The 16249-nt window shown below is 37.2% G+C and overlaps 2 protein-coding genes across 3 annotated transcripts; both read right to left on the bottom strand.

The window, feature by feature from the left end:
• Nucleotides 1-244: 244 nt before the first annotated feature.
• Nucleotides 245-4658, bottom strand: LOC113286175 (type IV inositol polyphosphate 5-phosphatase 11-like). Of its 2 annotated transcripts, none has more exons than XM_026534865.1 (7): nt 4466-4658; nt 4166-4382; nt 3834-4053; nt 3457-3585; nt 1560-1747; nt 1302-1439; nt 245-864 (listed from the first exon to the last, which is right to left on the bottom strand). In XM_026534865.1, exons 1-7 carry the CDS (start codon nt 4513-4515, stop codon nt 775-777), a joined length of 1032 nt encoding a protein of 343 aa, XP_026390650.1. In that variant the 5' UTR covers nt 4516-4658; the 3' UTR covers nt 245-774. The 2 variants fall into 2 exon arrangements, with proteins under 2 accessions (XP_026390650.1, XP_026390651.1); XM_026534866.1 differs by having other exon boundaries at nt 4166-4379.
• A 6793-nt stretch (nt 4659-11451) lies between these two features.
• On the bottom strand, nt 11452-14789 carry LOC113289284 (BTB/POZ domain-containing protein At3g50780-like). The gene is made up of 2 exons (XM_026538502.1): nt 13427-14789; nt 11452-12671 (listed from the first exon to the last, which is right to left on the bottom strand). Exons 1-2 carry the CDS (start codon nt 14063-14065, stop codon nt 11694-11696), a joined length of 1617 nt encoding a protein of 538 aa, XP_026394287.1. The 5' UTR covers nt 14066-14789; the 3' UTR covers nt 11452-11693.
• Nucleotides 14790-16249: the final 1460 nt, after the last annotated feature.

Genomic DNA, 16249 nt, shown 5'->3' with positions numbered 1-16249 from the left:
TCACGTACTAATTAAGACTCGACCAGAAGTGGCCTTGGAAGCAAATAATAGGATGAGCAATGAAGTCACATGGAAAGCACAATAAACCCCTAATTAAGCCTAAAAATATCGCAAAACCAGATCTGTTGATACTCCATATAAAACTTCCCTCCGTTCTTCTATAGATTTCCATCATTAACATCTGATTAGTGGTGACAAAAGATGATTTTCATTAAATGTTATATTTATCTTTACAAAACCTCAACAACAACCCATCAAAGCTGGATCAAGGGGTGCATGAACATACAAATAGTAACCTTAGGCAGTGGCAGTGGCAGATCCAAATTCCAAATATTTCTTCAAATGGTTTCTTTGTCTCACTCCATACTGATAACAACCGGGCAAGAACTCATACCGTACCATTAACAACGGGCTTAAATATCGATCGTCGTAAATGCTGGACCCACTAATTTGCCCATGAAATTATTGTCAAAGTAAAGTAAAGATTGGACGTATCAATAATATGTAGGGTTCCACTTGCGTAGCGACCAGATCTTCTACCGTAAAGTCCGTAACCTGTTTTTCTGTGCCAAATAAATATGGCCACACTATTAATTCAGTGGAACCGCATTCAAAATGGACCGATTTTCGGGTACGCATATACTGTTTGATTTTTGTTGGGTTATTTTGTATAGAGGTTCGGAAAAGATTATTAAGATGATTTTATCTCGTTGTTAGATTCCTTCAAGCACAAATGAGCTCTCACAGGCTTATGGTCAGAACTGTGTATACCATCTATCCACTCGTAAGCATGTAATGTCGCTTCGATGCTGCCGTACTTCTCGATCTTGAATAAAATCCTATCCGTCCAAGACGTGTTCTTTCCTGACCAAATAGGTAGAATCCAAAAATTAGGAGAAGTAATTCATATATATGGAATACGAAAATTGGATCAATTATACAAATATTCTTAAAACATGGTTCAAATGGACGAGTAAAAATTAATATGGTGAAATGGACAACAAAAAAATAGTAAGAATGAAATTGGATTCGTCCTGGCTTAAACTTAAAAAATAGTGAGGATGAAACTGGATGCATCCTGATGTAAATTAGAAAATAAAAAAAAGTATTTGAAAATGGGAAGGATGAAACTGTTTATATCCTGACTATTTTTACCATTTCGTCCATTTGAACAATATCAAATTTTACATGTCTTTTTTACCCAGGAATTGTTGATTTTGGTCTATTTAACCAATTTTATATATGGAATATGGTTTGTACGCATTTCACGAGAAGTATAATGATCACATGACAAAATGTACCTTGTGGCTTGTATCATAATTATTAGTTCCCACATTGTATTTGTATGTAGGCTTGAAAGCCAGAGTTCCTTCACTGTATCCATTAAATATGTTTCCTCTTTCATCTTCTCGTAATAGTTGATCTTTGCTTGTGAGTAGCTACGTGATGTCAAAAAGAAAAAAGAAAAAAAGTGTTAGTAGTATAAATTAGTGAGCATAGACAATCCATCCAAATAAAACAAAATCAAATCAATATTGGAAAATATAAAATGTTCGTACTGCATGAAGGTTTCTCTGGATGATGTTTCGGACGGGGAAAGTATCGAGACCTTGAATTCTATAGTTGAGATCCCCCAGCCATACTGTAATTTGCGTAGGTCTAGCATACAGATTTTTGTTCTTGGAGAAGAGAGATTTTGAAATTCGTTGTAGTTCTGAATTTCTTTCCTCCACATTTCCTTCGTGAGCTGCACATAAAATTTTCATTAACCATATAGAAATGACTATCACCTTATTTGAATCCTGGTTTGAGGCATATTGATATTTTTATCGAGGCATACCAAATGGTGACAAAATAGAGTCAGTAGATAAAAATGATCATCGCCCCCATTTTAATAATGACAAGTATACCCTTATTTAATTATTGTTAATGATAATGATTAGATGTTAATGATTATGATTAATTAGTGTTGTTAAGGATTCATTAAAGTTAAGTAATTACTAATTAGTAGAAAAAAATCTGTTTTTTGTGAGAGAGTTTGGGGCTTTAAGAGGAAGTGAAGAAAAAAAAAACCTAGGTTTTAGAAATTTATGAAAAATGTAAGCATTTCGTGCTTAAAAATGGGTGACTAAGAACTTTATGCTAATAACACACAGGTATAGTTGCATAAGATGTCCAGTCTCCTTTCTTGAGGTTGAATTCATCAAAAAATTTGTTTATTTGGAGATCTATTTTGGGTTTGGCTGAAAACTAAAGCCCGAACTTTACGTGCGAAGAACCATTCGACTTTTAAAATTTAAAGCCGAACCCAAGTATTTGAATTTTTGTTTATGGTTCGGCTCATTCGAACTCGTCTTATAGTTAGCCGAACCTTAAGTTTATCTTTTTTGTAGATTAAGAGGCGACTTACAGTATAATGTTCGGTTCAAAATTTAGCAATACCAAAGCCAACCGACACGAATGAATCTGTGAACCTATTTAAGTCAAATGTTCGGCCGAAAACCAACCAAAATCGAATCAGACGAACCTAATATTTCCTTAAACAACAACCTAGGTTCGGTTCAAATTATATTTTCCAAGATCAGCCGAACTGATCATCTGAAAAAGTAGACACGAAGAACGAGGCTAGGTTCGTCTGATAATTTTGGGCCGAACGAACATCTGTAAACCCTACTTTCATCTTCTAAATCTTATTGGATCGATCAAACAAAACAAAAACAGTCAAAAACAAGACGGGTTTGTTGCAAATACCTTCTAATATGCATCTGAGAGCAATCACGATTTGGATATCGCACTCAAATGTCTCTAGTTTTGATTTCAATCGATGATCAATTTTTTTTCATTAGTTTTGATTTAATTTTTTAATTTAGATAAAAATATTTAAGTAATTTGATTAGTTTTAGATTAATTTCTTAATAAAATTAAGGGGTGTTCAAGTAATTTAATCTAATTAAAGAGTAATCTAGTAATATTGTCATGACTAGGGCACCCTTTATAAGCATATCTTAGATGGTATCATCATATAGTATGCCTTGAAACATTTAGTATGCCTCGAAACATTTCAGTATGCTTCAAAATGGGATTCTCTTGTTTCCACGACTTGGTCTTGGCAAGCATAACAATTTACACCCAAAAATGATCACTTAAAGTGTGCTTCAGCCACATGGGCTTCTGTTTTACATTTGGGCCTTCATCTGTGCCGAAAGACCCAGAAAGTGTGAACATATGGAGTTTTGGTCAACAACTCATGTATGGTCAACGGTGTTGTAGATATTAGACGGTTAAGATAATTAATGAGAAACTTCAGAAAGTCAGCTCAGCAATAATCTACGATGGGACGCATTTAGCACCTGATCCGGTCCATTTCAGCAATTAAATTAGCTGACTAATTAGTTAAACAATAAATAACCAGATTAAACTATACTACTAGCACTACGGATTGCTAATGAGTTGTACCTGAGAGATGGCGGGAAATGAAAAGCAAGTGGAATCCTTTGAATTTTAAACTGATGGCAACAGCTCCTTTTTTGGTTCTCACTAATGTCCCTCCGAACCCTCCAACACTAAGCTTATCCATTTTTACTTCTAAACCAAGGAAAGGCCGAAAGGGCACATATTAGCAACTTACAAATTTAAGCAAGAATGCGTACGAACATAACAAATGGATTGAGAAGTTAAATAAGCCATGAAACACTGTAATATGTCGGCTCTCCCCGCGAAACCAACGTGTTCAGGATGGTTCCCCACCATTTGCTTGTTCAAAAAGAGCGGTTGGTAACTGAGAGCAATGTTCCACCAAACAAAAAAGGAAAGAAAACAGAAAAAGAGATCACCTGTAATGAAGAGCATATAATCTTTTGGGACAAAGACAAATAGCTGTAGAGATTGCATGATGGATTTCTCTACAAGGATGTGGGTTTCAGCAAGAGCTTCCTTCAAAGTTCGAGTAATGTTGCATCTTGGTACTTCTTGCAAACCAAGTACAAGTAAATCCAATTTCCTATCTCCATCACCCCCTGTTAATAGTTTGGATAAATCTTGTAGAGAAGAGGCCTAGCTAATGCATAAATTAATCCAAAACAAAAAGAATCCGTTAAGAAGACTAGTTATGTTAAAGATGGCAAGACCAAGAACTTGATCAAGTCTTACAGGCTCATGTATATACCTTGCCGTTCATATTCCAAGTAAAAATGGACATGTAGAGAACTGATGAACCAGCAGTAGATGTACTGGACAAATTGCAGTACTCCTCCGTATCAACTGTTGTTATACCTTCATGACTGCGAACATGGTCAATATTGGTTTCAAGATTATCGACAGTATCCATGACTTCGTTGCTGCTATTGCGCAACCTCTGCTGCCGCTTCTGTTTGGATTTTCTTCTACCAAAAAGCAAAAAACCAAATGATTCAATAAAATGAAAGCATATAATGACAAGACGAATATCAAGATATGTTGCACATACCTCCTTGTACAGGAAGAATGAAGAATTCTGATGAACTTTCTCATATTCATGCGCGTACGTAACTGTACAGCTCTTAATTCCTTGAGTTGGAGATAAAAAATCGATGTCTGGCCAAGCAAAACTATAAGTCTTTTGAATAAGAAGATAAGATATATAGAGAGGAAAACTCAAGCTTGAGATAATGAAACTGGTAGCAATTAATGGATGAAAAGTCAAATACTCTTACTTTCTTTCTCATTATTACACACTCATTCCAAATTACACACACATAAACACATGTATAATATTTGATTTAATTTTCAGGATATTTCGTTTCCTTGTTAGGTGAATCTATTGACGTTTCCTACAAAGAAATATTGCTTGAAAATGACCAATCCCATAAGTTTGAGCTATATAAGTGCACATAATCCTGTTCAATAAACGAATTATTCAAAATAGATCGGCTTCGTTCAGCTAGATCATTCACAAAGTCACCCTGGATAGGTACAGAACGTAGCGTGGTCCCTGACCCTATCGACTAGTCATTCAAATTCTAGCTTTAGATAAAAAAAATTGATTAAAAAGAAGAACAACGTGTTGTGCACCTGGAACAGAGGCTAGATGAAGAGCAGGTCAGGTACTCAAAGTTAATTACACCTCGTTTTAGTGAGATGACTTGCTAATTGGATCAGGAAACCGGAAAATTCAACTTTTAGAGCTGGAGAGTGTTAAGAATTTTGTGTATATTATTTCATGTCTCTTCAAAACTGATTACAAGGATATATATATATATGTGTGACCACATAATAGAGTCCTAATAGAAATACATTCCATATCAGTCTCGGTTTCCTAGAATAAGTCTTTCCTAGACTTTCCTACTATAAACACATTCCATATCAGTCTTAGACTTTCCTAGTTTATGTTCTAAGAGACGTGTACATCTGAGACCTTCCTAATTAGTCTCAGACACATTCTCAATACCCCCCCTCAAGACGGAGCATGCAGGTCACAAATGCCCATCTTGGACAATAGACCATGAAACTGAGCTTTCCCCAACGACTTTGTGAATATATCCGCCAACTGTATTGTGGTAGGAGTATAAGAAGGTGAAATAATCTTCCTTATTATCGCATCCCTGACTAGATGACAGTCCACTTCAATGTGTTTCGTTCTTTCATGAAACACAGGGTTCTTAGCAATGTATAACGCTGATTGACTATCACAAAGAAGATTCATTGCTTGTGTATGGTGAACTCCCAAATCTCGGAGTAATTGTTTCAACCATTTTAATTCACATGTAGCCGCAGCCATGGAACGATATTCTGCTTCAGGAGACACAGTTTGTTGCTTCTTAGTCTTCCAAGATACTGGTGAATCACCAAAAAGAACAAACCAACCCGTCAGTGAGCGTCTAGTTATAGGACAACTTGCCCAATCCGAATCACACCAACCTCTCAATTTGAAACTACTATCAGAGCGCAACAGAATTCCTTGTCCAGGATTCTTTTTCAAATATCTAACCACACGAAGTGCTGCTTCCCAATGCTCCAGTCTAGGTCGCTGCATAAACTGAGATAAGATATGCACTGAGTAAGCAAGGTCTGGTCTGGTGACGGATAAATATATTAAATGCCCAACCAATCTTCTATATTTCTCTACATCACTAAGCAAATCTCATGTTGCTAAGGCAAGACGATGATTTGTCTCCATAGGAAATTCTGCAGGTTTCGCACCCAATAAACCTGTTTCCATTATAATATCCAACGCATATTTTCTTTGGCATATGTAGAAACCCTTTTTACTACGTGCCACTTCCAATCCTAGGAAGTATTTCAACTTTCCTAAATCTTTCATCTTAAAACATTGACCCAAGTATGCTTTAAATTGTGTAAGCGCAACCAGATCATTTCCTGCAATAATCAAATCATCAACATACACCAGCACATTAAGTTGCATCTTTCCCTTTAGCATAGTAAAGAGAGAATAATCTGAGTACGATTGCCGAAACCCATAATTCTTCAATGCAGTGGACAGCTTCGCAAACCAACACCGCGGTGCTTGTTTTAGTCCATACAATGATTTCTTCATTTTACACACCATATTAGGATTACCCTTAGCAAATCCAGGTGGTATTTTCATATATACTTCCTCTTCCAAATCTCCATGTAGGAATGCATTATGCACATCCATCTGATGCACATCCCATTGCTTAGCCGCAGCAACAGCCAAAAACATACGAATAGTTGTCATCTTTGCCACTGGTGCAAACGTCTCATTGTAATCCAAACCTTCAACTTGATGATTTCCAAAAATCACAAGTCTTGCTTTTAAACGTACCAAAGTACCATTTTCATCATATTTTTCCGTATATATCCACTTACTTCCTAGAGCCTTCTTACCAGGTGGCAATTCGGTGATATCCCATGTGACTTGTTCTTCTAAGGCCCGTATTTCTTCCGCCATTGCTTTCCTCCAACCTGGATGTGTCATTGCCTCTCTGAAATTTTTCGGCTCACACTTTGCCGACAATGCAGCAATATAATTTTTATGCATGTCAGAAAACCTGTCACAACTAACATAATATGTCAAAGGATAAGGTGTACCTGAGGATGATGACTGTGATGATTGAGAGTGAGATGGACTATTTTCTCGAATGGTGTGCGTCACAAAACCTTTCAGCCTACTTGATGGGATCTTCTGACGCTTGCCCTTACCCAAATCGTTGTTCACAGCAACGGTATTTGTGGGTTGTCCATCACCATTTACATCTGCCTTAATTTCTGATGCCGTAGACTTGTTCTTAACAACGTTATCTTCAGCATATGTCGCAGTCTGTTCTGCTGCAGTTTCTGCAGATGTCGCAGTCTGTTCTGCTGCAGTTTCTGCAGATGTCGCAGTCTGAACTGCAACATTTCCACCAGGTGCTGCAGTCTGTGTTTCTGCAGATGTCGCAGTCTGAACTGCAACATTTCCACCAGGCGCTGCAGTCTGTACAACGACATCTGCATCTGTCTGTCGTTGTATTTCTGCACCTTCTTCTCCGCCAGCTATTACTGAATCTTCATCACTATCATCACTCCATTCTTCACGAACACGATCTGTCTCATGTGTAGTGCCAGCGACATCAGTCGTTATATGAGTTCTAGTTCCATCCAACTCGGTCTTATATGGAAATTGTGTCTCATAGAATTTTACATCTCTAGACACTATAAACCTTCTTGTGTCGAGATCGTACACTTGCCATGCCTTCTTACCGAATGGATATCCTAGAAACACACACCTTCTTCCTCGACTCGCAAACTTATCTCCTTTGCTACTTTGATCATATACATAACACAAACATCCAAAGACCTTCAACTGTTTATATAGAGGTGGTTTTCCAAACAATACTTCATATGGTGTTTTATTATTTAGGATAGGTGTAGGAGTACGATTGATCAAGTACGCCGCTGTCAATGCACACTCTCCCCAAAACCGTTTCGGCAAGCTTGCTTGAAATCTCAAAGCCCGTGCCACATTCATTATATGTTGATGTTTTCTCTCAACTCTTCCATTCTGTTGTGGAGTACCTACACAAGACGTCTCAAAGACTATTCCACTAGTCTTAAAATACCCACGTAATGCATTAAATTCCGTTCCATTATCACTTCTAACAATTTTAATATCCTTGTTAAATTGACGCTTCACAAGAGCAACAAATTCACGAAATATTGATTCAACTTTTGTTTTATTCCGAATTAAATAAATCCAAACACCTCTTGAAAAATCATCAACTATTGTTAGAAAATATTGTGCTCCACATGATGAATGGATCTTATAAGGACCCCATAAATCTATATGAACTAAATCAAAAATACAATTCGATTTACTCAAACTACTAGCAAAACTGCTTCTACGATGCTTTGCCCGGGGACAAATATCACAAGCATCATTATTCTTCTTAATTAATCTACTCACACCTTGCAATTTCTGCAAAACTTTTTCTGAAGGATGTCCCATACGCTGATGCCACAACTCATATGAATCTTCATGCACAACCATAACTTCAACATGCGGCACACCACAAAAAATATATAGTCCACCTTGTCTCTCAGCCACTCCAATCATCCTCCTCGTAGACCGGTCCTGTATAAGACATAATTTGTTAGTACATTGAATAATACAACTCATCTCATCAATAAGTTGTGTGACAGAAATTAGGTTACATGTTATCTGTGGTACATAAAGCACGTTTTCAAGTTTCAATCCACCAGGGAGAATCACGGTTCCAATTTTCTCAGAGTATGCATATTTTCCATTAGGCAATCCAACTGAACATGCCCTAATATCTCGTACACTCCTCATGTTAAGAAGTTCATACGTAACATGATTTGTTGCACCTGTGTCAACAATCCAGGATGTTTTATTCTTTTTACCTTGTAGATGAGAACCAGACTTTCTTGAGTTTAAAAACTCCATCACCTCTTGAACTTGTGCTGCTGTAACTCCTACTAGACCCGTTCCATCAGCTGATGACGTACCAGCACCAGCACCAGCACTCTCCTTTGCTGCCGAAATATGCAGGTTATGAGCACGAACATGATTTCCTCCTTGTCCTCTACCTCCTCTTCCAGTACGTCCTCTTCCTCCAGTTCTTCCTCCTCTTCCATTTTTTGGTCTGTCTCCCCACCATTCTGGATATCCAATAATCTTAAAACAGCCATCATCAGAGTGTCCTTGTCTGCTGCAAGTTTTGCAGTACTTGTTGGGATCATAAGCACTATTAAGTAGGCGTTGATCAGATTGCACCTTAAAAGCCATAACATTCTCTTGCATCTCTGTAGTCACAACTCCATCTCCAATTTTCAGGCGTTCTGAGTTCACAATTGTTTGATATGCAACATCCACAAACGACAATGGTTCTCTTGCAAGCAATTGTTCACGCAAAGAGCTGTATACAGAATCTAACCCAATCAGAAAATAATGCAATAAATCTTCTTCTCTCAATAAACTTACCTGAGATGCAATATTACAGGTGCACTTTCCACACTTGCATTGGGGTATCTTCATATAAGTCACCATCTCATCCCATATTTTGTTCAATCTTCCAAAATATATAGCAACTTCCTCCGTTTTCTTCTGTTTGCAGTCACTTAAAGATGCTTTTAGTTGGCATATTCTTGTTCCACTAACAACGCAAAATCTTCTCTTCAAGTGTGCCCATAATAGACTTGCATCCTCATAATCTCCCAGAGTTGATCTCACTGATAACTCCAGCGTGTTACTGATCCATGAGACCAGCATTGATTGCACGGCTATCCATTCTTCCAACTGATCCGGATCTTCAGGTCTTGTAACTGTTCCATCAATAAAACCAAATTTTCTTTTGGCTATTAACGATCTTCTTATGGCTCTAGCCCATTCATCATAATTATTTCCTCTCAAAGTTATTGGCGTGATGATATTTCCTGGTCCATCACTCGAACCTAGGTAATATACAGGGTTCTTCTTTTGTACATCATATTCCACCGTCTTTCCTTTGGATGATTCAATTTCGTTAACCATCTTTAGTTTTTTTTTTTTTTTAGGTTTCGAAACTGGCTCTTGATGCCATGTTAAGAATTTTGTGTATATTATTTCATGTCTCTTCAAAACTGATTACAAGGATATATATATGTGTGACCACATAATAGAGTCCTAATAGAAATACATTCCATATCAGTCTCGGTTTCCTAGAATAAGTCTTTCCTAGACTTTCCTAGTCAAAACACATTTCATATCAGTCTCAGACTTTCCTAGTTTATGTTCTAAGAGACGTGTACATCTGGGACCTTCCTAATTAGTCTCAGACACATTCTCAATAGAGAGCCCCTATTATGTTCCAGTTGACGTGATATGTTTTCTAAAAAGTTAGAACTGATGGTTGGCATTTTGTGTTTGAATATCTGAATTAGAAAGATCTAGCTAGTTGATAAATTCACGTATTTAAGACAAGGAAAATTAAAGGCAAGTGTTGGAGGTTTCTGGATTGGGACTATACCTTCATTATCTTGTCCACTAGATCTCGAACGCGTTGCATATTATTTGTCTTCTACTTGTGAATAATACATTTTCGTCTGCTACCTGTATATACATTGCTGCTATGACTGCGTTCAATTTCCTTGTTCATGGTCAAGGTTCAAATACCGACTCCAAATCAATAAGGATGTCGATGTAAACATGCCAATATGCTATCATCAGCTAGTCACGAGATATAATCAGCTGGTGACGATTTCTATGATGTAATTGTACGAGGCATCATAGATTCATGAATCCGTACATAGTATAGGTAATTAGTCTTTTTCTCGTTCCTTGTCATGAGATAATAAATTCACCCAGAGACTAACACATGATTTCGGTTCGAAACCATCCTGCAACATCTAGTACCATGAGAATCATGATGCGGTTTCTTCTCAAGATATGTAGGATAAATCTGGAGTCAGAAAAACCGAAGCAATAAATTCAATCCCGACTAGTCCATTTCGCGACTTCGGACATTAAAACGAAAACATACTGGGAAACGGAATCCCACTTCCCCGGTGTGTAGCAGGACTGCAGGGGGGTCAAACCCGTGTTCCACTAGAACACTCCTGCCTACACTCATTTTCACTGATCATCTTCTACTGTAGCTCGACATTTCAGCGGAAAGGCAAGCAAGCGGCAGAGGAGTTTGCATTGGTGAAGGTGTAGGCTACTCCACTAGAGTTGGCAACCTTCCATTTCAATTTGGCAGTAGTATCTCCAGACAGTTTTAAAAACTCAAGCTTGTCCATATTTTTCTAGCTTAAACTAGACTGCAGCTTTTCTTAGAAAAACATTTAAGACACCTGGGGCTGCAACAAAGGACCTGATGAAGAAAAGATCAAGTTAAACACATCTCATTTCAGTAGGATGACTTGCTGATTTTGACAGGAAACTCTTAAATCCAACTTTTTGACAGTAATGATAGACGATGAAGCAACGAAATCCCACACCAATAGTCCACACAATTACACAATACATATATATATATATATATCCAAGCAGTTCTGTTGTTTACATTCAAAGAAACTACTTGAAAAACTGTTACAAACTCACTCTCTTTGTTTTTCACAAATTTGGATCTTGCAAGCAAACTTAATCACAGATCTAAGAATGCACTTTTACAACATTATCAATGGCTACCACCTACCGTTGCTACTGTCAGTAGACTCGTTACTGATGCGTAATGAGTTCATGTCCTACAAGTTTGCTAAGTTGATGGCATAGTCGACGAGGCCTCACCTACCTGCAGTAGATCTTCTTCATGCTGTTCCACATAAGACCTTAGGAAAGTTCTTCTCCACCAGACTTCAAAGGCTTTTTGAAGATTTGGACAGTTATCACCTGCCTTCAAGAAACATCCTAACCATGCCATCAGAATACTTTGTTGATCTTCTAGCGGAAGTGTTAGTATTGTCCTCCCAATACCTTCTTCCACCACTTTTCGATCAAATGATCTACAGCTATGTTGTAACCAAAAGTAGTCATCGATCAATGGCTGAAACCATGTCTGTAACAATAGCTGACGTGTGTCCTTCGATGGAAGCAGTTCCCCTTTTCCTATACCAACAAATAGTCGCGCTGTTATGCAACTAATGAGATGGCGAGATACTGTTGGTAACTTTGAATGAAGGGTTGCCAGTTCTACTTGGGTAGCCCACATCAGTGCAAACTTTTCTGCCGCTTGCCTATCAGCCAAAATGTCAAGCAACCATAGAAGATTATCAGCTTCTAGAGATATTTGCTTCGCCACTGGACCTTTGCTTTCCATGGATGTATCAACAAATCCTGGTTCTGCAGCTTGCTTAAATAGATTCAACAGTGAATTTAAGCAGCTTTGACATGAGTTGTATATATTTTTATTGCATATTTCTGTGGAATTCACATCACTAAGAAGATTGTTGTTTTCTCTTAGAAGTCTCAACACTAAGGTTTTCATCTCACGTCGACCTTTCTCTTCATTGCTCTTAAGAACCAGCTCCATTATGTGGGGAAGTGTGTCGTTAGGGGGACGTGATGCATCTGAGGCTACTCGCTTTAACACTGGATTCACTCTCAAATTATCACTTTTGAGATGTCTGACTGAAGAGACCACTTTTTCTTCTTCCTCTTCTCCAACCCAAGGGACAGCCTCCAAATACTCTAAACATGAATGTATGCATGTCTGGAAACCAAGCAATTCAGCAACCTGCGAGTCATTGCAACTAATGTAAGGGGAAGTCGAGGAATTCACTTGGTGTTGAAAAAAAATACTACGCTGGTAAAAATTTCTCGATAATCATCAGAGAAAATAGATTCGTAGCAAATAAGTGACCAGTGAACGTCTTAGCAAGAGTCTTAAAACTTGTTTCCACATGCTTTAGAAATAAATGTATAGATTACATGAAATGTGGTTAATACTAACACATTGACAAGAGATCCATCTACTAAAACAAAACTTGGTCTGGTAGAGCACCTAGTTTTATAGTTAACCAATTACTAGAGGACAAAATGAATGCAACAGTTGCCTTTTTTTAACTAAAATTTCTCTCTGTATCGGAAAAAACCAAAGGCCAGAGACGCCATCTACTAATTAGAAACTTACATAACGCAGCAAACAAAGCAAAATAGAAAAATGTTTGAATGAAGATAGCTATTAACTGGCTTTAAAAGGAGACTCTGCTAAAGGTTAGAAAAGAAATGGTTTGTCCTTGGTTGTAGAAGTACATTTCAGATCTATAGATATCATAATGCATTGTCCTAATACCATTCTAAACCAGCACATAGCAATTACGGATTTACGGAAACAATCCTAACTTGTATAAACTACCAGAATCAACTTTGGCATAAAAAGGAAAGATAAATAGAATTGTCAGGCTCATGACTTGATAAGACTCGCCAGTTAACCTTTGAGCTCAATACAGAAAAATAACTAAAGGAAAACAACGATGGTCCTAAAAATACCTTGAGGAGGCGTAATACTCGCGCAACATTTTGCTTGATCAGGCGCTGCTTCATTTCTTTGCAATACATCAATCCAACAGTCTCTACATAAATCTCAACATCATCACAATCACCAATTTCAAGACAAGATAAAGGAGACTGATTCTGCGAGAGTTGTTCTGCAAAGAAACTGCTATTTTCCACTAGCACACTCCTATGTACACTCATCTTCACAGAAAATCCCTGCTTCCCAAACAAAACAACCTTCAAATCACTTGTTCCAGGATCACCAAACTCAATAGCAACTTTTCGCCGTGAATTATCATTGTTGGGTTTCGCTGGTCTCTCAACTACCATAGTTGTTGTATTCAGACTGACAGCATCAGAGCTTAAAGCTTTTTGATCATCGGAAAGAACCCTTGCTCTAGACGGCGTCGGAGCTGTTCTCTTATCATTTGGTGGGCTTTGCTTCTTCTGAGTAGAAGTGTTCTGTGGGGATGCTGGAGGTTTGGGTTTGTTTTGAAGATTATGAGATTTGAGGGTCTTTTGAAATATAACAGGAGATGGACAACACCAAAACCCTTCTGGGGTTACAGCAATAGGAACACTTCTGATTTTAGTGTGTCCTTGCTCCACCTTTGGAACTCTAAATTCAGCCATTATCTAATTTGATGAAGTATCAAACCAAATTTCAAAGCAATCAAGAAGAAAAATCTTACTTCAATCTATAAAATGACTTCAAAAATTCTCAGCAGCTGGGAAATAGATCTATAACTGAACTAGAAACCAAATACTCAAACAGTGAAACCAAAAGGGTGATTCATTTTAGTGTTTCTTGATCAAACTAATGTATATTAACACCATCAAACCAATGATTATCTCTAATTTTCTTTCATTCTTCACTTAAAATTGGGTTTTACAGAAGAAAATTCCCAAATGAATCAGAAACTGAAACAAACCCAGACTTTGAAACACTACACAACACCGCAAATGGATCTTTTAAATACTGCTCCGAAAAAAAATTACTTACTTGCTTCAAAATGAAACTTCTTGAAAACCCATATCTTATTTTTTGCACATGAAGCTCCACTAATGATTTAATGAGCTAAGCTGATAAGTATCAAGGGAACCAAGAATGAAGATGAAATGATGGATGCCTCTCTCTCTCTATTTGAGTAGAAATTTCATCTGTAGAGAAAAAATGGTCCAAGGAAGAACGAAGGTTTTTATTTGCTTTTTTGCTTTAACTTTACCAGCTTGGAATGTTTGTGCTTTACGAGATTTCTCACAGAGGCATGTCTTTAGTTTCTCTCTTCTCACTCTCTTCAAAGATTCTCTCTGTACTCTCTGCTGCACTTCTGCTTATTTATCAATTTTTTTTCAAATGACCAAAATACCGTCAGCAGCATGCTAAATTAGGATTAGAAGCCTGCAAGTATATGGTTACTGGTGGGGGAATTTAGTAAGCGAAATAGTTATTTCAGCAGGTGTAACTATGAGTTGAAAATTGTCTTTTAATGTTGTATTTATGTCAACAGACTATCAGAATATAACTACTCAATAATAAATACGGATTTGCCGTGACGATCTATCTACGCATTCTTCTGCACATGAAGGGGCGACAGAAACAATTCAACGCAATCTTGTTTACAGAATCCAAAGATTCAAATAAGTTCAAGCACATGAAACATATCTGATACTTCTGTTTCATAAAAAGTGATATTTTTATATTTTCATTTTTACTTATTTTTCCTGAAACAGAGTTAGTATTACATTGCTGCTTATTTAGAGAAGTATCATGCTTGCCACATCTTCTGTATTTGCAAACTTAAAGTAGTTTAAGTTGTGGGACATGGCTGTAATCCCATCCAAACGTTAACTTTATCATCATGATATTATTCCTAAAGGTACTAGATTATGATTGACATTTGCTTAATTATAATTAATTTCTTGTTTGTTACATCGAATAAAGCTAATCAATGATGACAGTTCTTGTAAACTAAAACCAAACAATTAAAAAAAAAAATGTAGTCCCACGTATATTCTGTTCATTCATGATTTTAATTTTTTTTGCAACAGTACATGAGCTGTTTAGCGTTCCTTTCATCTTTAAAAGGATAATGGCATTTGAGAGCATTTGATGCTCTACTGCTACTTTTGTGGCATGGCTTTTAAAGTTTCAATGGACCATTTTTCTAGAATGGGGTCATAAACCTCAGGAAAGGATTCGACAACCAAAAAGAAAAAAAAAAAAAAAAAGAAAAATCTTAGAAGCATCGTCTATGGAGAATAGAGAATCAGTACCCTTCCAATGTAGGGTTTCTCTATTCATAGGCCATATATATGGCATGCCTTGTATTGCCTTCTCTTTTCTCTCTATGTGCAATAGTTATGATTTGTGGCTTTGAAATTGTTTTCTTGACTGCACTCTTCTTCTTTTTTGAACTTTAGTTGAGCGTGTCGTGTAGATACCAAATCATGCATCGTACACGTGGACGCTGATTAGAAGTTGCAGCTGGATATAAGCATACAACGGCGCACACCGAATCAGTTCTAAGTTAGCTTAGAATCTAAGCGGATGTCATTTTTGTAAATAACTAACATCCCTTTTCCTTATAAATAGGGGAAGATAAGGAAGAGAGGAGGGGGATTTTTGGGGGAGGGTGGAAGAAAGAGAGAGGAGTAAGAAACCCAATACCTCTGAAGAGAGGAATAATAGCTGGGTAGTATTACTACCTTCGTTCTATCTTCTACCTTCGTTCTATCTTCGCTTTACCTTTGGAACCTTCGTTATACCTTCGTTTTACCTTTGGAACCTTCATTATACCTTCGTTTTACCTTCGT

The sequence above is a fragment of the Papaver somniferum genome, chromosome 6, assembly GCF_003573695.1.
Source record: "Papaver somniferum cultivar HN1 chromosome 6, ASM357369v1, whole genome shotgun sequence".
NCBI lineage: Eukaryota > Viridiplantae > Streptophyta > Magnoliopsida > Ranunculales > Papaveraceae > Papaver > Papaver somniferum.
Note: the sequence above shows the minus strand (reverse complement) of the source record. Positions and strands in the feature narration are given on the sequence as shown.